The sequence below is a fragment of the Fringilla coelebs genome, assembly GCF_963513975.1.
Source record: "Fringilla coelebs genome assembly, chromosome: 2".
Taxonomy (NCBI): Eukaryota; Metazoa; Chordata; class Aves; order Passeriformes; family Fringillidae; genus Fringilla; species Fringilla coelebs.
Genome location: NC_140029.1, coordinates 83,054,172 through 83,076,163, shown reverse-complemented (window position 1 = coordinate 83,076,163; position 21,992 = coordinate 83,054,172). Strand labels below are relative to the sequence as shown.

Genomic DNA, 21,992 nt, shown 5'->3' with positions numbered 1-21,992 from the left:
AAGTTTTTGCAGCCAACATCTCCTGCACTGCTGATTATTTCCACTGGCACACTAAGGGGGAATTCTCAATCCCAAGTATAACCTGCTAGGACTGTGACATTGCTTTCTGAGTTTTAGTGCTTCTGTCTTGCTCTCAGCAAGTTAAAAATACACACTGCAACTAGCAGAGTGAATAAAACATCAAATGCATACTGAAACACACAACTTTATTTCAATTCCCAGAAACGTATCAGCCACACAGAGCCATCACTGAAAGGAAGAGACTCACACTCAAATATATGCTTAGTTTTATTTATAACATTTAAGAAATATTAACATCTCAGGATATCTGGTTTACCATCTAAGTCCAGTCATAAGCAACAAAAAAGAAAATGTTAACTATGTTTCAAATGAGCATTCTTACATTCATTCTCCCCTGTAACGTAAAGAAAATTCAGCTTTATTAAATTCATGTTTGACTAATGGAAAAAAAAAATCATTAAAAACACCTTAACTACCAGGCATCCTGGTTTGTTAATTTTTTTTGTTGGCACTTGTGTTCACCACAATCAAGCACTCCGGTTGGTTTGTTAAATTTTCCCCTTCTACCCAGAGCTGTCTTTTTGTGAGTTTTTCTGTGGATTTTTTTATTATTTTATTGTTGTAATTGTTTGTTTAAACATCTGGATATGTAAGCTTGTTCAAATAACTTTAAAAAGACAAGTCATCTAGGCCTGTCTGAGAAGAGAAGCTCCTTCCCTTGATAACCCACCTATGGGATAACTGAAGGAAGAGACTTGTTTTCATTTTTCTGAATCTTATTAAGCAAAAATTTGTTTTAATTAATTTTTAACTGAAAAAAGTACAGAAACACTGTATTTATTTGATGGTGTGCATAAACATTACACTCCATACATAGCAAAAATATCTTTTATTTATAATTTACATTTCAACAAGTGAAAATTTTACATTTTTACATATACCATTAAATTTTCAAGCATCTACAGAACTTTCACACAATGACACCTGAAACTGTGCAGGCAATAAGAAATTTCAAATACAAAAATGTATTTATTAACCAAACAATAGTTGAGGCCCTGCCTCAATTGGACATTTTATTCATATAAAAAGTATTTGCCTTCCAGAATTAACACAGCAGCTCCTCTGTAAAAAAACAAAAAAAAAAAAGAAATCATACCGCAGTTTATTTAAACAGACTCCTCAGGTTCTGTTTTGATTTCTGTAGATGCAGGTGTGCTCTCTTCTGCACAGGCAGGAGGGGTGTCTTCAGGTTCTTCTTTGATTTTAGGTGAGTCACAGGACTCTTCTGTTTCTTGTTTAACAATGTCCAACATTATATTTAGTGGATTTTCTGAAGGAGTCTTGCTGGGAGACGGTGTGCAATCAAATGATGATGTCTACAAAGTGAAAGTCAATGTAGCATTAGCACACTAAAATAACCATTTTTAGCCTCTTATTCTTTTTGCCTTTTTTTCAAAATGCAAATATGTTGATGGTCAAGCACTCAAAATACAAACTCCTACTTTGTCAAGCTTTTAGGAAAACAAATTCATTTTTTTAATAGCATTACTTTTTTTTCCAATTCCTTTGAAAAGTATCACCAAGCAGTGATGAAACGCTTAACGCATTACCATGAACTGTTGTAACTCCCAAAGCATTAACAATGTCACACACACCAATACTCACCTACTCCATTGTTACAAATTCCTAAGATTACACATTACTCTACAATAAATCCATCAAACCATGTCTTCGCTTTATGACACACAAGCTGTCATGGTACTCACAACCAGAAAGGCATCTCAGTTAATTCTGCATTATAAACTTGCCATGCCCAAGGCCTGCAAGTCTTAGGCGAGAGAAATGAGCAGCACATTCTGAACACATCTGCTCCCTGCAAAGCGAAGAGATGAAGCAAACAAACTGAAAGCAAAATGCTTCTAAGAATATGAAGGATTCACTTACATTCTGGTAATCTTCATAACAAGATGGATGGTAAATCTGAAAAAAAAATGTTATACATTTAAATATGTAAAAATAAATTACAGCAGGATCACTGATAATGAACTGAATAGTGTCTATTACACATTATCACATAATTAATCTAGAGAAACTTTGGTCTGAGCAGGCTAAGTACAGTGTCAACTATACCTGCAACAAGATCTTGTGATATTTATTTAGGAAATGTTATACAGAAGGCTGCTAAGTGCTGGGAATTACAGAAGCCTGGTGAGTGCTGGGAATTATCTGTGCACAGCTGCATGCAGGAAAAACTGAGCCCATACCTCCACCCATACACAGAGACATCTATTTTTCTTTGAGCACTGCATTGTAAGGGAGAGCTGGTGAGCCCATACCAATGACACCAAGATTTCAGACACTTCCAAAGGCAGAGATATTTATGTATTTGGAAGCCAGAAAAACTGCAATACGAATCCTTCAAGAGAAAAAGAGCACTTGCCACCTCCTCCTGGTTTTTTTTTTTTCCTGTAATTCTTCCAGGGTTTTACTATAAATTAGCATCAACTGTAAATAAGATCAGATTACCTTTTCATCTACCCTGATAGCATTCTTCAAGTGCCACTCTTCCTCTTCCTCATCCCAATACTGTTCAAATTGTTCTTGGCAAATTTCACAGCTCTGAAAAGTTATTGGAATAACAGAGATAAATCATATTATTGCAATTTGCTGAACACATGAAATTCAAGAACCTAGCAGGAGTCAAATAAGGTTCTTTTAAATTAAGTATATTAAGCCTAGAACATGATCTTTCCTCCACACTTTTAAAAATCACTTTAATAATTAGTTAACCTTAATTAAAAATTGAGTATGGTTTGCAGACAGAGAAAGGATCACCCCCCCCGGTCCTGAATACTCTGTCACTTGAGAAAGGTAAGCTTTACCCCTTTAGCTAGGTAGTCTGCAAAGCATTTTGTAACAGTGTAATGCTGTCTTACTGTCATGTAAGACAATCCATTACAGTGATTTAACTAGTTTTATTTCTGGCAGTATCTTAATTCTTCCCCCTTAACCTGACATTTCAAGTCAAACAAGGCAGAAGTTTTTTAGTACTTTTGTGAAAAATTATCAACCCAGAGAATAAAGCACACAAGGTGCTTTTTAAAATTAAAAAAAGGCCTTTCTGGTTTCATAGCTAGTTTCTTAGAGACTTAGCCCATAAAACTAAATTGTAATTCTAACATTTGTATTTGATTATGACACGAATTCATCTACCAAAATACAGCTCTACTGGTTACTTTCAAATTGTGGTATTTCTTTCTTCTAACGCCTTTCTGCTACCAAAAAAGAAATTTTTGTGTTTGAAAGTACCAAAACCCCGGTAAATCCTGTCGTTATCTGAATGACAAACAACCATCAAAGGACAAATCGCTTACGCTATTTTCTCTACATAAACATTTAGCAAATTAACAGACTTTGCCAATTCCAATTTTGCTAAAACCACACAATGCCAATGGCTGTAGATTTTTTTTTTTTAACTACAGGTTTCTACTACTCCTGCCCCTGGGAAGCAACCATTACATACACAAAACCACAACCTATGCAGAGGCTACACAAAGGCTCAACTACAAAGTCTACATTTACTAACAAGAGTACAGTACAAGCCTTTGAAAGACTAGATTCTTGCTATCTGGCAAGCTGAAACTTACCTCCACTGCTCCAGCTGGTCCAGCTGGGACACTCTGAAACTCCTTCTCTTTGGCAGCTTCCTGTGTCTTCAACACAACCTCTTCATGAGCTTTTTCAAAGAACTGGCTTTTAGCACGCTCCTCCAGATCTGCTATTTCTTCAAATTCAATCCAGTCCTAAGGAAAGTGTTCATTCTCATTCAGACATCCCAAAGTATCATATTTAATAAATGCTACTTTGTTAAAACCGAAATATTTTCCACATGCAGCATTAGCACAGTGTACTCTTTCTCACAATGCAACACTTCAAAAACTCTTTTACCAAAAAAATCACTATCCTTCAAATTCCATTCATAGTGGAATGAAAACAGTGCAGTAAGCAGCTTTAAACTGTTTATTGTTCATCACACAATTGCCTTTTGTACTCTGACAGGCATTTGCGGACTACTTGAAGTATCTAAGACATCACTGTTTATCACAACCAACTCCTGTGATGATGCAAATTTCAGCTGCAATTCTACAGCACATGCAGGAGTAAAACACAGAATCCAGCCTGTAATTTATCCACACAAATACTGCATTACTTACTGTTAAACTGTAGTACCATCTCCTGTGTGTAATTTTTCTGCTAACATCTTTTTCCGTCCGGTTCTGGCGATAATGCCAATCTAAATGATCTGCATAAACATCTGTCTGTGAAGTAGTGAATCTCATTCCACAGGAGTAACACTGAATTCCAGTGTACAGTCGATTTATAACACTATCATAACGCCTACAAAAAGAGAGAAAAATCTTAGCACTTCTTTAAAAAGAGACAGTAAGAAGTTTCTCAGTAAATTGCTTCACTTGCCTACAGTAATAGGGAAAAAGCATGGATCTGCTCCAAGTTAAAAGTACACAATACGACATTTCACCCTGATTTTCATAGCACAATCAACTTAAACATTCAAAAAACAATGGGCTCTTATTAATGATTCATGAGAAACATGCTAGCCAGTGTTGTATCTCATTCCTATTAGCTTTTCTCACCTAATAATGCACAAATAGCAATGCCTTCATTTGGCCCAGCTTTACAATCTACCACCAAATGGTATAATTAAAATCATAAAATGGTTTGGGTTGGAATGGATCTTAGAAGACCATCTAGTTCCAACCCCCCTGCCACGGGCAGGGACACCTTCCACCAGGTTGCTCAGGGCCCCATCCAATCTGACCTAAACACTTCCAGGACTGGGATATCCACAGCTCCTCTGGGAAATCTATTCCAGTGCCTCATCATCCTCTCAAGTAAAGAATTTCTTCCTACTATCTACAGCAAATCTGCTCTTCAGCCTGAGGCCATTTGCCCTTGCCCTACCACTACATAGCCTTGTGAAAAGCCCCTCTCCAGCTTTTCTTGTAGTCCCCTTAAGGTACTGGAAGGCTACAGTAAGGCCTCCCTGGAGTCATTTCCTCTCCAGACTGAACCACCCCAACCCTCAGCCTATCTCACAGCAGAGGTGCTCCAGCCCTCTCATCATCTTTATGGCCTCCTCTGGAGTCACTCCCAACAGGTCCATGTCCTCCTTGTGTTGGGGCCCAAGAGCAGGACTGCAGGAGGGGTCCCACCAGAGCAGAGGGTGAGAATCACCTCCCTTGACCTCCTCGTCACACAGCTTTTGATGCAGCCCAGGCCTGGGCTTCACTGCCTATCACAACCTTGGTGCTGAAGTAACAACGCACACCTTTGTGTAAAGCTAGGCTTTCCCATGATAAATTTCTGTCTTACTCCTTTCTCAACTTCAACAAGGCTGACATCAAACAATGCAGGTTTAACCTCCTCAGAAGCACAAAGTGACAGATAATCTTTTAAAAGTTTTTAACTGTCTCGGATGAACTATCTAGCTACTGCCAGGTTGTTATTCCTACTGTAAGTCCATGGTACCATACGCACTGTCTAAGTTCTTCGACTATGAAGTTAGTGAGGTCTGGAACATTCTGATCTTCATTCTGATCATCATCTTCTTCTTCAGCATTTGGCTGGGCTGATGTTTCGTTTGCTTCTAGAAACCATGAAGATATTATTTTATCAAAATTTCAGTACATCATCAGAAAGAAATTATGTGCTCCTAAAAGGTTTTTTTTTCAAACATTATTAATACAAGCTGACTATGGTCAAACACAAGTGTGTAAGACCTAAATCAGTTATATTCTGACACAAATTTTAAAAAGCATAAAAGAAAATAAGCCAGAATTTCAATTGAGGAAAACAATATTTCACCTCAGTGTCTGGCATTAAAATTCAGTATTCATAGACACAGAAATATTTCAGAAGATGAAAAGACCCTGACTATAATCAAGAACAAGTTACAAAAGCACAGCACCAAAGACAAAACTGACTGCTCTAGATAGCTGAAATGTAAATTAAACAAGATCCTAAGAATTTAATCAATCAGATACACTAAATTCCTTCCCAAAAATAGAGTTCAGTTTAAAAAAACTATATAGGAGTTCACAGAAGTTTGTATACTCAGATTTACACTTGAGCTGTGGATAAACTTGGTAGCTAGAACATAGTAAATCTACATACGTGCTGAAGTAGAATCAGTTTTAGACAATTTGAGGATCCCTGTTTTCAGCAGTTTAGCAAACAATTCATTCACATCAACCTGTCCAAGGTGGTTATCAGGATATGAGTGGGAAAGGGCTCCTGGGGAAGAACATAGACATTCAAGGTGGCAAAAGGTTAGCATCAGAAATCAATTTCACTTTTATCTGTATATTTCACAACACAATTTTCCTGTTGCCTCCCATTTCTTTCATTTTTTTGTTACAAATTATTTACCAACTCTCTGCTTTATCTGGTGTTTGGCTAATTTCTTCCCTTGAAACAGGGAATCTTTATAACAAGATTTTCCCTTCCTTCATAATGTATTCTGAAGTGCTATCTAAGCTGGTTGCCCATACACAGATCTCTACTGGATGGTGGCTCTTGAAATGCAGTATTATTCTGGATTCATACTTAGACTGAGTGTGGGGAAATATCTACTTCATCACCTAGTTTAACCTTTTATGATGTTATTGAAGTTTTTTACTACTAACCACTCATACACTGGACATGTTTGCACACCCTAGAACAGCAAGCTAGACCTACAGACTGACGCCTTCCAGCAAAACAGATCAAAACCATTTTTTTGGTTTTTTTTCAGCACAACTTTATACCCAAACCACATGGTTAATGAAAACTAACAAAAGCCTCCAGTGTTTGAGAAAAGCTCCTTAAGAGATGAAGGTGCTACAGACACCATATCTACAGCCACCTCACTGAGGAGGCTTCCCTTGATCCACACAGACCCAGTAATCAGGACATTAAAAAAATGTCATTTTTGTGGCTACCACCAAATGAACAACCCAAAAGAAATAAAAGGAATTCTGTTGTTGCACACCTGCAGGGTTCTGGACAAAACTTCCAGGATTTGGCAAATACTGCTGACCTTGGCCATAAGGTCCTGGTTGAGCAGACATGAGAGAAACCTGTGAAAGTAAACATTTATGTATTCTTTGTAGAATAATGTGACTATAAACTTACTTTTCACATTTTATTATTAACTTCTAGATGTTTCTCAATCATTTATCATATACTGAACTCCTTCTAAGAATGAACCATGTCAGTTTGGTATTGAAAAAGACCACAAATAACTATATGATCTTTCCCCCATTTTAATTTTCCACTAGGAAAATTCAGACCACATCCTTGCTTTAACTAATATTAAAACAAACAAACAAAACCCTAGCACAACACCTTCAACATCTTTCATTCTACTTAACAATCACGTTTTCCAAACACAGTACTTCCTTTTAAATTGCTCATGTTCACCAAAACAGAACTCCTCAAGAAGTTCAATGACCCCGTAGATGTCTATTAATAAATGCCACAATTAATTCTTATGAGGAACTGAACCAGCATTTAGTACAGATACACATCCTGAAAACAAGACTTTTCAGCACATCAGCTACAGTAAGCTATAGGTAGAAAAATACGTCTTTATAACACCTTTGTAGTAAAAATGTTTGGAGCTTTTTTCCCAGCTGGCTGCTTTCTGGATTTGCATGCTGTTTAAGATTTTATCCCATTAGAGGTCTGCAGGACACATTACTTGCTTTTGTACAATCGGTTAACTCTTCACATTCCCTTTTTAACCCCCAAAATTAAAAATGTTTTTTAAAATCTCTAATTTACTGTAAGAAATTACATCAGTTTCACCACCGTAAAGTATCATTTACTCCTTTTGAAGAGAGCATTTCCAAGAGGCAACAGCAAAGGCAACTGAACTGACAAAGCAAGATGGTGCCAAGAGAATTTTAAAAGACAACAATGCCGTTGAGCAAGAAAGTTCAACAATGGCCCTATCTTCCTCAATTCCCCCAAGTTATGGATATCTCTCTAAAACTGGCTTGTAACCACTACTAACAGCTGCAAAAAGACAATTATTATTTTGGTCCAGTCTAACTGCACATCTCTTATAAAAACTAATCATGTATTATGTAATCACTTACATTATCTTTTATGCTTTATATAGAATTCACTTTTGTTGAAATTTAATTAGAATACCAAAGGCTTCCAAATACCTGGTTTTGAAAATGATGGTTTCAAAGACATATTCTGAACTATGAAGTGATTGCAAAGATCCAGTATTTTGTCTCATACTTAAAAAAAGATTCTTAAAACACAGCAATGCATGTCCTTCTTAAATTATCTAGTGACTTTTTAAAAGTGAGTCAGACTGTCAATTCTTTAGAAAAACATTCCATTTTTACAGGAAAAAATCCTGCTAATTCTCTAACAGAAACACTTTTGCAAGCAAAGCATTTGATGCAATCAGCTCTTACCTGATTACCTCCCATAGGCATATTACTGAAATTTCCATATTGAGGACCCTGGAGACCTTTTTCTTCAAAGTAATGTCCAGCTGCTCTCAGTGGGAAGTTCTGTGCTCCTGGGCCAGCTGGCCCATTGAAATTTGGTCCAGGCGAACCATCAAATATATCAGGTCTCTGGAACTGCATTCCATGAGCTGGTCCATTGTAGCCCTGGCCAGGATGTTCAACAAACGGACCACCTTGTCCATATGGTGACATTTCTAGTCTTGAGGCAGGATGGTTAGCTACATTTTCAAAACGTGCACCCTGAAGGCCAAGGGGCAAGTCGAACCTAGACGCTGGTTGGTGAGGTCCATCAAATCTTTGAGGTATGGCTGTTTCAAATCTTGCTTGTGCCTGTTGGCCAGGTGCCAACCTTGGACCAGGCTGTCCATGAATTCCATCAAATCTTTGCAGGAGAGACAGCTGTCCAGGCTGACCATCAAATCCAGCTCCATGACAGCCATCAAATCTTGGACCAGCCCGACCAAGAGGACCATCAAATCTAAGTCCACCAGCTCCCTGGTGTACTGGTCCATCAATCAACCTAGGACCCAGACCCGGCTGACCACGTGGTCCTTCCAGTCTCAGCCCACCACCCGACGGTCCATGTGGCCCCTCAAACCTGAGCCCACCACCTGATGGCCCATGTGGCCCCATGGGCTGACCATGTGGCCCCTCAAATCTGAGGCCACCTCCAAGTTGTCCATGGGGCCCCAATGGCTGTAAATGTGGCCCCTCAAACCTGAGGCTACCTCCTGGTTGACCATGAGGCCCCAAGGGCTGACCATGGGGTCCCTCAAACCTGAGACCACCCCCTGGTTGACCCCGAGGCCCCATAGGTTGACCATGAGGTCCCTCAAACCTGAGACCACCTGAAGGCTGACCATGAGGACCCTCAAACCTGAGACCAACTCCAGGACCTTCAAATCTAGCACCACCTACAGGCTGCCCTGCAGGTCCCTCAAACCGCAAAGGCCCAAGAGGTCCCTCGAACCGCAGCGGACCTCCTCCACCAACCTGGCCTGGGGGTCCTTCAAATCTCAGGGACCCCGCCAGCTGCCCTGGTGGCCCATCAAATCTTAAGGCTCCAGCTCCCCCTGCTCCTGCCAGTGGTCCATCAAACTGAGATGCACCTGTCCCCACCAAAGGCCCCTCAAATCTCATAGCAGCCTGTCCAGCTGGCCCATCAATTCTGGAACTTGAACCAGCAGCAGGACCATCAACAAAAGGACTGCCTTGTCCATCTACCCCAACCCTTGCAGCAGTCGGTCTAGGTGAGCCATCAAACAGAGGTCTGTCTTCCATCAGTGCACTTATCCTCTGCTTTGCTTCAATACCTCCAAATCTTGATCCTGGACTTTCTGGAAATGGTGCTTTCTCTGGATCTTCATACCTAGCTCTTTTGAAACGTTCAGTGAATGGTGACCTTGGTTCCTCTCGAACACCTAAAAAAACCAGAACAAATCACATAACCATTTGCTAATACGTTGTCAATTACTTAACAGATACAAAATAAAGTAAAATCACACACCAGCTTGCCCAAGAAGCTGTCTTTCTTCACGATTATCAAACCTACAGAGTGCATCTCCATCTGTTTTCTGGAACTCTGCTGTACTTTTCCCCTGTTGTCTGAGAGCATCTCTAAATTCATCTGATTCTCCCCAGCTGTCATAAGGATCAGAACCTCTTGCTCCTTTAGTAGCACGCTGGTCTTCAAGTCTTCGTCGACTCTCAAGCGGTGACAGGTTTTCAGCAAACGGTCTTGTAGTGCCACTTACAGGAGAGTGTCTCCTTGATCTTTCTGCAAATGGCTCTTTTCTGTCAAACTGTACCCCCCGCTTGGCTTTTGCCTGCTCACATTCTATTCCAGAAAGCAATGCATCAGGTATATGATAATCCAAAATATCATCAGGATCCAACAGATCAAGCCTTGACAACGAATGCTGAACTTGTGTCCTTTTTAGCTTAGCTTTATGTTCATAATATGTTAATTCTGCATCCGATAGAAGAGGTTTCTTTTTCAAACCACATTTTTCCTCTGTAGGGCTATCCCAGACATTACATCTGTGCTTTCCTTCCTGATACTGGAACAGCTGTCGGATCTGATGAGCTACCATAAGAAACTCATCTTGTGTTATTTCACCAGATGTTAAGCGGTCATTAGCCTGTAATATAAAGTTAAAATTTAGACTTCCAAAAATACAAGAAAAAAAACCCACACGTGGGACGTTTCTATGAAGACAGATTTATTAGTATTACCTTCTTAAGTAATTCTCTTTTACTTGCAGATGTCAATTCTTTGGGAATCTGTAAATTGGCATCCACACTTAACCGGTGCTGCTGCTTTGGTGCTCGGGGTGACAGAATACCTTTACCAGCAGGCCAGTTTTCCCGGTGTCTTTGGTGAGGGGATTTAACAAGTGCTTGGTGTTCGTCATTCTGCTGTGAGCTGAAAACAAGAATATATGTAAAATATAGATTACTCATTATTCAGGATGTAATGGTTCCTACTAGAACTGATCATGGCAAAACATTGACCACCTTAGAATCTAAGTATGCATCACCTCTGTATTTCACTAGTAGAAACAAATTAGACCTATCAATTTTAACAACCTGAACACTGCCTCTCAAAGTCAACTATACTGAAGCCAACAGGAGAATTTCCACTGACTTCACACACAAGTTGTTTAAGAGATAGTAACTTACTTTTTACTTTCTTCCCAACCAGATTTCCACCTCTTGCCTGATTTGGATCCCTGCCAGTTTTCTGCATTCTCTTTTGGATCTGGAGAAGCTTTTGCTGAATGCTGGGTGGCTGTCTCTTGGGGTCTTTCTTCTTGGGCTTTTTTCAATCTCCTTGGATCACGCACCTCTTGTTTAACATTTCTCTTATTAGAATTTCTTTCATCTCTTGCTGCTTGCGTGCCTTCTTCAACATGAGACTGCTTAGGGCCTATCTGACGTATCTTTCCAATTTTAGGAGTTGATGAAGTAGGAGATAAACTCCGAAGCCTTCTTTTAGGTGATCGCCTCTCTCGTCTTTTTGGAGAGTGCGTAGATGGTGATCTTGCCTTAGGAGAGCGTGATCGCGACCGTTTTCTACTACTTGATCTTCCTTGCTTCCCACCCTGTTTTTCTGACTCCTCTGTAGTTGTGTCTTGTTTCTGAACAGCACCATTAATCACTTTATTTCTGCTCCCTGCTGGTCTATGTTCACAAGCCTTATGCTCCTCTTTTTCCTTCTTCTCCGTACTTCTCCTCTTTTCTTTGACCTCCTCTTCCTTCCCTTCTGACTTATCCTGAAGATGTCTTTTCAGTCTTGGATCCCGCTTACTGATGTCAGAAACCTTAGCGCTTTCACATTCCTGGTTTTTGCTGTCTTTAGTATCAGGCAGCTTATTTTTCAAAGGCGATGGCGATTTAGATTTTGCTTTGGACTGTTCAAGCTCTTTCTTCTGTGTTTTTTCACTTGCTTTCGATTTTTCTGACTTCGTTGAGTTCTGTTTTTCAGCTTGTGCTGTTTTGCTTCCCTTGGTCTCAGACTGACTGGTCACACTCGGTGAAAATTCTTTCCTGTGAGACTGATCTTTAGTATGAGAAGAATGTTGACCCATTCTATTAAGCCGAGGATCCCTGTTCACTATTTTGATATCATGAAGTGGAGGACTTGGGGATGGTTTGTTTTTTTCAGATTGCACGGCAGTTTGATGAGGTGGTTTAATTGTCATATGAGGTGTGGGAGACATATGTTGCTTGGAAGGTGCTGGAACTGAAGCTATACTAGATGATCCCTGCTGAACACTAAGAGATACAGCCTGAAATTGGAAAAAAATCCAGCATTAATTTGTATGCCACAACTCCTACCCAGAGATGCTAATATTCTGTCTCAAAACCAAAACTGTAATAGCCATGTCTTGAAAGTTAAGAGCTTCAGCCATTTAACAGAAATTGACCCACTAATTGGTCATTATAAGCACTAAAATAATGCAGTACCATTACAAATCAAATTCAAACACAGTGCAATATCAATATATAACGTAAATACTGCAAAATATGTAAATTTGGCACACATTCCAATTACAGTGCTAGACTTCCTGTATTTTCCACATGCTCTAGAAAAATCAGCTGCCAAGTATCCTATTTTCATACTTCAGTTCAAAGATGCTTTCTTTTGTATTGTCAACTACCAACACAGCAAGACCTCCAACTACTGCCAACCAAAGGACTGACTTTGCTTACAAACAATCAGGCTCCCTTGTCCCTTAGAAACAAACATATTTGAAATAGCCCAGCTCACTGTCAGTTGCAAGAGGTGAAGGATGGAAGATCACAGTCAGGTATCATTCTGAAGAGAGATTAAAACCAAACCACAAGAATACCAGTTTGATTTTTTTTTAACATTTCAGTGTAAAACTTAAGGTTTCAAGATAACAAAAACTGTTCAGGAACCCCAGATCACCTTGCATTGCCGCAGTAGTCCTAAAACAGCTACACTTGCCTAACATGAGCGAAACCAATGTACTGTACTTACCAGTACAGTCAAGTACTCTCCAAAAGAGAGACCCCAACTACAAAAGTTTTATCAACTATCCTACTCACCAACTGTGCTTTAGTCTGTTCCAGCTCCAGCTCTAGTTTTTTTTGCTGAAGTTCTAACAACTGTTTTTGCTTTGCAAGCAATTGCTGCCTTATCAGTTGCTCCTGTGTCAAATTCTTTTGTATTTCAGGAACAGCTGGAGGAGTAGAGGCACCAGAAGTGACAGCAGAGGTAGGTGCATTAGATTCCTCTGGCTAAAAACAAAATAAAGAAAAGTTACATTTAAAATCCTAATAAAATCAACTAAATCCATCTCCTTTCAGTGTTACCATGATCCAGTACTGGGACTTAGTTCATACAGCAGTTATAAACTGCAATTTTTTTGTCCCACTATGATTTGCCTGCTTTGACAGGTGTAGGGAATTTAATATCAATTCCTCAATGTTCCAAAACCTAGAATTCAATTAGTAAATAAAAAAACCCCAAACCCTTCAAATATTCTGAATTTATAAATTTCTCTTACCTGTTTACAAAGGTCAGATAATTCATTCTTAATATTCTAAATTGTCAGAAAGCAGCACACAAACAATGAAAACTACATGTATTACCATCTGTTCTTCCAGAAGGCAGAAAAACTTACCGATTTATTTAAAAACTTAGGATTCACATGGATGCTAGAAGTATTCACATTTGGGGGCAGAGGTTTAATTGGCCAGGCAGGATCTAATGAGTTGACTCTGACATCAAGTGCATATAGTTTCTTCAAAGGAAAAATATCATCCCATGTGGAGCGTAATTTAAATAAACTTTTCCTAGTATTTTCATCCACCTAAAACAATAAAACAATTCTATGGCTTGTTAAGTTAATATAGAACAATTTCTTAAACTTTTCTGTAGAACTTAAGATTTCATTCATTTCCTATTTCTATCTTGCCATTTCAACATACTGAACTTGCTACACAAAATTTATAAGCAGTGCAGACAACACATCTCTATCAATGGGATCAGTAACAGAAGCTCAAATGTGCAATTGTTGTTTCAAGGCCATTTGAAGATTTTCTTGTGAATTACCATGCTCTGAGAATTTTCCTTCAACTTTTCCATTAGCAAAATTCTCATTTTACTGGCCCAACTTCTGTGGAAAAAAATACAGTAACAAAAGTATTGAAAGGCAACCGCCTCTGAAACAATACATCATTCAAGTGTTTGTGCCAGAGTATAACAATGACAAACAAATCAAGAAAAAGCAAACTGAATGGAAAAAAAGGTGTTTTGCTCAGCTGTTTAGTCACTGAAGGATTTTTTCCAATAAATGCAATAAAATGAGTATTAGCTAAAATGAAGTCAATTGCTATTTCAGTTCAGCTGCAGAATTAGACCCATCTCTGTATGAGTCACAGATCAAATGTACTTTTAGGACCAGAGGCCCATTTTATCTCTTTACAAACAATTGGATTTTCTCGTGGCAGCTAAATTAGAAATTCACAATAAAGCAAAATTTAGTTAATTTCATAGCTTAAATGGCTCAATTAAACAATAAATAAAAAACATTAAAGGACAAAATACATGCAGCTGTCAAATTTCAAAATTCCAATTCAGTCATTACACATTGTCCATGTAGATGATTTTTGCTGCCATTTTCAGATGTTACACCTAGACACAGAATATTCTGGAAAATTTGGAGGTTCTTTTTGGGTAAGTGCAGGAGCTTCAATAAAAGTAATTAATACTTAGTAATTGGGGAATGATGCCTCTATAGAATTTTCCTAAGAGGCTTCACTGAAGTTCACTGCAAACACGTGCAGGAATGACTAAGCAAACCGTTCTGACTTCAAGTATCTAGAGATACCTTAGTGACCATTTACTGATAAAACCCAAACCTGTAACAATGCCTGTGCTGGAATTCTACTCACATCTTTTAACCAACTAAGCTATTAGAAATGACTGCCACTTTACACATCAAACTAGTACACATAAATAGTTCTAGTTAGCTTACTAGCAAGTTAACATATAAAACTCTGAAGATGAATTATCCAGAGCTTCATCCAGCTGCAACTTTAAACGCAACTCAGTAGAAGAGCATTCACAATTTAATACCAAAAAACTGAGTAAATCTGTCTCCATCTCCTCCACACACAGGAGTTTAAGTCTTCTACAGCCATAATCACAATCTATTCCCTACTTCATCACACACTTTACATCTGAAAACCACATATAAAGTGCACTGGGATTTCAGATCCTCACTGATATGTAATGATAAATATGCAAAAGCTCATTCATCTCATTCTTATGGAACACCACTTTCTTCTAACATACAGGAAACCACAGAAATTAACCCTTCTTCTCTGATCCAACTTAAAACCCATTCAAATCCAGCCTTTCAAAACCTGGACTTTGATATGCTTTTTTCACTGAGGAGTATGCACAATTACTTCACTAGGCTTCAAGATTAAGAGCCAGAATTAAAAGATAAGGCAGCAGCTTTTAATGTTGAATGAAATTAAAACTTATTTATAATACAGTCACACATTTTAAGGTCCTTCTCTTACTCAGTCACAGCACTTTTTTCAGCTGACAGACCACCAAGAGAGAAGCAGGCATCAGTACTACTCCCTCTTGAGTTTAAGCACTCACTCTGCACAATGTAAATTACGTAAATCAAACAAATCTTAATTACAGGAGAGTGAGGCTTTGAGAAATCCACTAAAAAACAACTCTCAGTCTATTCTTGGCATAAGGACTATTAATGATCTTTAAAATAAACCAAAGATTCATAATTAATTGGTCTATACATTATAAAAAGTCCATCCAGCTAAGCCATTAACAGTCAAAATCCTGTTAGTAAAATCTTGCCTGGACAGGAAAGCTACTGATGTTTACATACCAAATTAAGTAATACTTCACATCTTTCAGCTAAGATGCTTGATAGCAGAAGGAATAATCTTTTACAGTATAGATACTGAGATTTATAAAAACCAATCCATTTGTATAGTTCACCAGACAAGAAAACCCAAACCTGAAATCACGTACTTATTTACCAGGAACAAATTTTGCTTAGAATACAGTACTTTTCTGAAAGTATATATACCTTTTCAAATACACAAATAAATGTTGCAACTAGGTTTTTAGTAAATGCTGTGAGATACTCTCTTCCCACATTCTTGACAATGGAATCCATTAGGTACATAACGGGTAGCTTCTCTGATGCAGGAGCCTGGAGTAATAAGAAGAAACTGAGAAGTTTAGTACAACAAAAACATACTTTAAACTTTTCAAATAAAGGGATTACCAATCCCAGAAATACAGACCTCTCTTTTTGGTTGCCACTATAAATACCAAGGGATTTTGTTTGGGATTTTTGTTTATACAAAAACTTAATCTGAAAAATGGACACTCAGTTCAAAGTATAATGCAGTGGGTATATCAGAGAAAAAAAAAAAAAAAAGGAACACCTTAGGTTAATTTGTTTGTGTATCAAAGCTTTGGAAAAAGGAAAAAAAAAAAAAAAGAGGAAAAAAGAAGCCCACGAGAGAGAATTGCCACTAGTGTACCGAGTGTAACTTTTCCCTTGAGGAAGCAATTTAGCAGGAAACCATCATCAGCACTTCAAGGAACTTCTAAAAATTGTTTATCATTCAAACCTCCTGGATGGATTTTTCTGGATTTCACAGAACACAAATTAGACTTCTGGCAAACAGCCCAAGTCAGTGAACTTCTGTAGCTGTAAATTATACGTTGATTATCACAGTTTTTCATAAATTACACGCAGAAAAGGTTGCAATTATTTCAGTGTAATCCAACTGGATATAGCAGAGAGTCCCACTCTCTCTTGGCACTTGCAGATGGCGATGGTTCTGATTTCCAAAATGCATGCAAAACCAGTCAGAATAGAGTTCAAAATCCAGTCAAAACTCAATCATCTGGTCGACTGGGTAAACGCACAGACAAGCTCAGGAACTGCAACCACCATTTTCATAGAAGGTTGTCTTCAAACTCTGGACACAGCTTTCCTAGAGGAGGCCTGGGGGCTTTTTTGTTTGGTTTTAGTTGGGGCTTTTTAAAATCCTTTTTCAAAACTCATACCAAGTTTGTGCGATAGGAGTGTGGTGACCCTGGACCACTACAGCAACTTCCAATTTACAGAAAGTAGTACTGGACCAATAAAAGTGATTTTAATGCCTGCCAGTGGCTTTTCACAAAGCAGAAGGCACAGGAAACTTCCAAAAAACATCAGCAAGTACACAGCTGTGTTGAAGAGGACATGAAAGACAACACAAGCAGTGTGTTGACCATGAACTCCTGGGAAGAGCATCCACTTGTAATACTTTAAGTTCCATTCACCATCTGGGTATGCTCTGGATAAAAGCAGAACAACTTCACTCACTGCTCATTTTAAACAGAATAGGCTACTAGATTAATTAACAACACCTTGCTTCGAAGGCTGGCCCATTATCCAGACCTGTGTGAAGTCCTACTGCTTCACCATTTTAAATTCAATTCCTTCCCCTTTGAGGTGGTTCACAGAAGGGCACTCACTCAACAGTATTTTTACACGGGCAATCGGGCTTCCTCACCCTTAGAAGTGTACTACCACGACCTGAAACTTATTATTGAAGAGGGCAGAACTCCTTGTTAGTTGGGATGGGAGGGTAAGGGGGGGGGAGGGGGGGTGCCAATGCCTTCAAACATATCAGAAAAAGGTAGAAACAGGCAGGCGATGCATTCTGTGCAGAAAAAGACAAAAAGCCGGCTACGTAAGCAGACTAATCACGTAAGCCAAGACTAATCGCAGCACATTAGAAGCCAATTTCACGCTGTGACATAATACTGAACTGTAAACAACCTAATGTGCAAGTGTTAGAAAAAAGCATCACTTAAGTCTCAGACATAGAAGACTGCGGATCTGCAGCTATTTAAAATGTCTGTAGAATATGGCTTCTTCTTTGAAGCAGTCTGCACAATGGCACATTAAAAACACTCCAGTTCTGAGTGCCTTCTTTTATAACAAAATGACAGTGCACCACTTCTGACTTTTAGTCAGTGTGTTAGAGACACAAAGAGCTGTCCCAGAAGTACCTATGGCCAAGAGCTACTCCCCAAGTTGAATTCTTCCATTTCACCAATGCAGGAAAGTAGTTCACTACACTCAGCTAAGCTGGAAGTTTGAGATGCTGGGGAAGCATTAGTAGCAAAAGCACGGAAAGAAGTTTAACTGTCCCTTTCATCATGCACCAGACTGCTCCAGCAATCACACACAGAAACACCATCATCTAGGTAAGGAAGCCGACTTCCACCTACGGAGCGCAATTAGCAGCTCAGCAGTGTACCCTGCTTCAAACATAAGCTATTCAGGTGTCGCATTTTAAAAAATGTGACTTAAATACGGTTGGAATATTTAAGCCTTCTCTTCTGGAAGTGTTTATTATGTCAAGGTATCTAGCAGGTATTTCAATAACCACAAAAGGGAATCCCACACCAGAATGCATTTTGTTTCCAGGAGGTCTCCGCAGCACCCCCAAGCAAGAAAGATGCCCGCACGACACTAACCAAAAGGCAGGGAGGCGCCGCATAACCACCAGAACGCAGAAGAACACTAACTCTGAGCTCAGCATAATATTAAAGACTTCTTTACAAAACTCCCACTGTTCCTTCAAATAACGTAGGAAAGCTATTGTTGGAAATGTGTGGCTCTTTTTTATTAGTTTCCTAAAAGATTTCAAGTTTAAAATAATATCTGGCAATTCAACCCCAAGTCACAAACTTGTGAAAAAATTTGTTAAAAAAAAAAAAGGCAACTCCGTATACAAAATGGGTCTTGGAAACAAATTCTGCACTATACAATGGTAAATAAAAAGACAAATACATATTTCACACTTTTTATTTACAAACTTTATAATACCAGTCACACATTTCAGAACCATTTATTAAATTGTAAAGCAGACCACTCAAGTTTTACACTAAACAAGCTGTCTCCAGGCAACACTTTTTAAAAGTGGCTTAGTAAAGGAGATCACTTTCCCAGAAACAACTAAAAACTTGCCTTGATTAAACTACAGTCATAAACAGTAACTAGGCAAAACTAACCATTGATACAGGTTTAAAGACATCCTTTAAAAAAACCCCACACTTCAGGGCAGGTTCTAAATCACCCAGAAATGAAAAAAAAAAAAATTTTGACAGCATTGTTATTTCATCACAAATCATTTTATACACATCCACTGCCCTTTAGGAGATATAATGGTGAGAGCTATTAGATTATGAGGTCACCTCCCCAAGGAATGGCAAAACTCAGCCACTGGCAGCATTTAAAACTAGACTGGAAGAGGTCTGTGGCACACTAAAAAGACATCCTGCATTGATAGAAAGATAAGATTAAGTATCTTAAAAGATGTTTCCCACCCCCACCATTATATAGTACAATTCTCACCATTATAAACCACGATTAAAGCCAAAGAAAAAAAGCCTTTTAACACCTGAGATCAGAGGGAGCAAGGGAAACAACGGGGGAGGGGTGGCTGGCACGAATACGGGGGGTGGGGGATTGAAAGAAGAACCCTTTTCTTCTAAAACGCTGGCTAAAAAGCTGCTGCAAACCCCCATGCATGTACAGTGGCTGACTGATGTCAGCAACTGCCTGGGCTGGGCTCAGAGGGAGCCTCCTCTTTCCCTTTTTATATCATGTGCCTTTCAGACGCCATGTTAGGATCCTACAGGCTGCTGCAGTTCCTACAGTCACGGAGAATTTCTTCTACCACATCCTCAACTAATCAACTTCTCTAGCCAAAATAAATTAATTACTCACACAACGCTAGTGCTACTCGGGGCACAGATCACCTGAAATCCAAACAGATTATCCCAAGCCCACAGAATTTTCTCTACCGAGGCAGAGCAAAACAACCCCCATCAACACCACACACACTTCTCTAACCGAAAGAGATGGTCACCTTTCGCCCACAAACTTTTACGATATAAGGGAGCCTCCACCCCTCAATTAATCTCTCACAGGGATCGCACTGGGAAATAGCTTTAACTTATACTTAAAGGTCACTATACTTAGCCCTTCAGTGGCGGACAATTTGCGTTCTAGAATCTTAACCTTATTTTCCTTTTAGACCACCCCCCAAGAAAAACCCAACTCTCCACGAGATCTCCCCACTCAGGTCCTCTCTAATGACTGCAGTAGAAGTCGCCTAAATGCAAGGGTTTAGTCACCAGATTCGGACACCGAATCCTGGCTGCACGTCGGAGGAAAGCCCCGCTCCAAGGGCGAGGAAGTGCAGCTGCCCAGTCACTGCCGGGCCGCCATGTTGTGCCTGCTATTTACGCGGGGCTCCCAGCGCGAGCCACGCTGCCCTCCTCCCTCAGCTCTTCCTGGGGCCAGTCTCAAACCCTTCCCTACTCCCAACAGGGTGGTGTGGGGGCTGCTCCCCTCCCGCGAGTCCCCTGCTCCCTATGCCACGGGGAGTAGAAGCAGCAGCAGCAGCACCCTTAAGCTTCGCGATGGAAGGAGGAGCCCCCGCCCGCCGCCTCGCCCCGTTGCTCCCTGATCCCAGCTGAGACACGCTTCCCTCCGCCTGTTTCCCGCACGGCGACCCCCGGCCTCCTACACCTCCGTCCAAACCCTGCTCTCTCTGTTCGCCCCCTCACTATCAATACCCCCCACCCCCGCCCGGCACTATTTCCTAGGCCCCCCCGCCGCCCCAGCCCAGACATACCCACCCGCCCGAGCCTCTCCCCCTCTCTCTCGCCCCATTTCCCGACCCTCGGGCCCTCTCGCCCCCCGGCCCTGCTGTGTCCCCCTGAACCGCCTCCGCCGCTCGGCTCCCCCCGCGCCTGTCCTGCGAGCCCCCAGGCCGCCCTACCCCGCTGCCCCGGCCGGTCCCCCCAGCAGTATAGGTAGGAGTAGTAGTCGGTGGAATATAAAAACCTTGGCGATTTGCGCCTCGATCAGGGAGACGATGTCCTTGGCGAAGGGCACGTTCTCCTCGGCCAGGATGGTCAGCATGTTGATGTGCGGCTTGCTGTTGAACGTCAGGTCCTCCAGCGACGACTGGTAGTCGCGGCACGCGTCCTCCCGGGCCTCGCTGCTGCCAGCGCTGCTCTCCGGGGCCGACATGCTGCTCCGACCAGGACCCGACCCACCGACCGACAGCCCCCTCCCCGCGATCCCCCGCCGCCGCCGCCGAGCGATGCCGATGCCGCCCCCCCGCCGCTGCCGCTGGGCTCCTCTACCGCATCCTCCGCGCTGAGGCTCCCGCTGGCTACGCTGCCGGTGCCGCCGCTCCTCGGGCCGCCGCCGGCTCAGTCTCCGCGCTCACAAAATGGCGGCGGCGGGCACGGCTCGCGAACCGCTTCCCGCAGCCGTTGCGTCATGTGAAATTGTGCTCAGGAGAGAATCCAGCGCCTTGGAGAGGCCCTTTTGTTCGCCGGACGCGGCCTGATTGGCTGGCGCTCCGCCTGCGCGGCTCGCCATTGGCTCGCCCTTCACCACAGCGGCCCCCGATTGGCTGGCACCACCCTTCCTCAACGCTGACGGGCTCCTGCGCCCAAGTCCCGCTCTCGCACGCGCGTCCCGACTCGCCATTGGCCACGTCTCCCGTCCCGTCCCGCCCCGCTGCTTCCTCCCGCCTTCCCGCGCTGCCCCGAGCGCTGATTGGTGACGGGCGCAGCCCCGCCTCCCGCCGCCCCGCCCCGCCCGCCGTTGGCTCAGCCCCCACAGGGGAGCGGCGGCTGCGGCCGCTCCCAGGGCGCTGGGTTACCTTGCCGTACGGGAAGCGCCTGGCCGAGGAGCGGTGCCCACAGATAAAACCACAAGAAGTTCCACCTCAGCACGAGGAAGAACTTTTTTTATGTTGAGGGTGGCAGGCCGCCCTGGGAGGTTTGTGGAATCTCCCTCTCTGCAGACA

At 41.3% G+C, this 21,992-nt stretch overlaps 1 protein-coding gene across 2 annotated transcripts; it reads right to left on the bottom strand.

Moving 5' to 3' along the window:
- Positions 1–282: 282 nt before the first annotated feature.
- Positions 283–21,448, bottom strand: PCF11 (PCF11 cleavage and polyadenylation factor subunit). Of its 2 annotated transcripts, none has more exons than XM_084226215.1 (16): positions 21,014–21,448; positions 16,175–16,300; positions 13,727–13,915; positions 13,149–13,340; positions 11,256–12,364; positions 10,809–10,998; positions 10,081–10,714; positions 8,517–9,994; positions 7,073–7,160; positions 6,217–6,336; positions 5,581–5,689; positions 4,236–4,419; positions 3,669–3,824; positions 2,548–2,640; positions 1,966–2,001; positions 283–1,397 (listed from the first exon to the last, which is right to left on the bottom strand). In XM_084226215.1, the coding sequence occupies exons 1-16, from the start codon at positions 21,200–21,202 to the stop codon at positions 1,188–1,190; spliced, it is 5,103 nt and encodes a 1,700-aa protein (XP_084082341.1). In that variant the 5' UTR covers positions 21,203–21,448; the 3' UTR covers positions 283–1,187. The 2 variants fall into 2 exon arrangements, with proteins under 2 accessions (XP_084082341.1, XP_084082342.1); XM_084226216.1 differs by having other exon boundaries at positions 13,727–13,846.
- Between the last annotated feature and the right edge of the window lie 544 nt (positions 21,449–21,992).

Bases quoted from the DNA above. Each gene is read 5' to 3' on its own strand.
- PCF11 (XM_084226215.1), bottom strand. From the start codon at position 21,202: ATGTCGGCCCCGGAGAGCAGCGCTGGCAGCAGCGAGGCCCGGGAGGAC. The intron at 13,916-16,174 runs GTATATATACTT...TTATTGTTTTAG, and splicing joins TTATTTGTGTATTTGAAAAG to GTGGATGAAAATACTAGGAA. The intron at 10,715-10,808 runs GTAATACTAATA...TTTATATTACAG, and splicing joins AAAGAGAATTACTTAAGAAG to GCTAATGACCGCTTAACATC.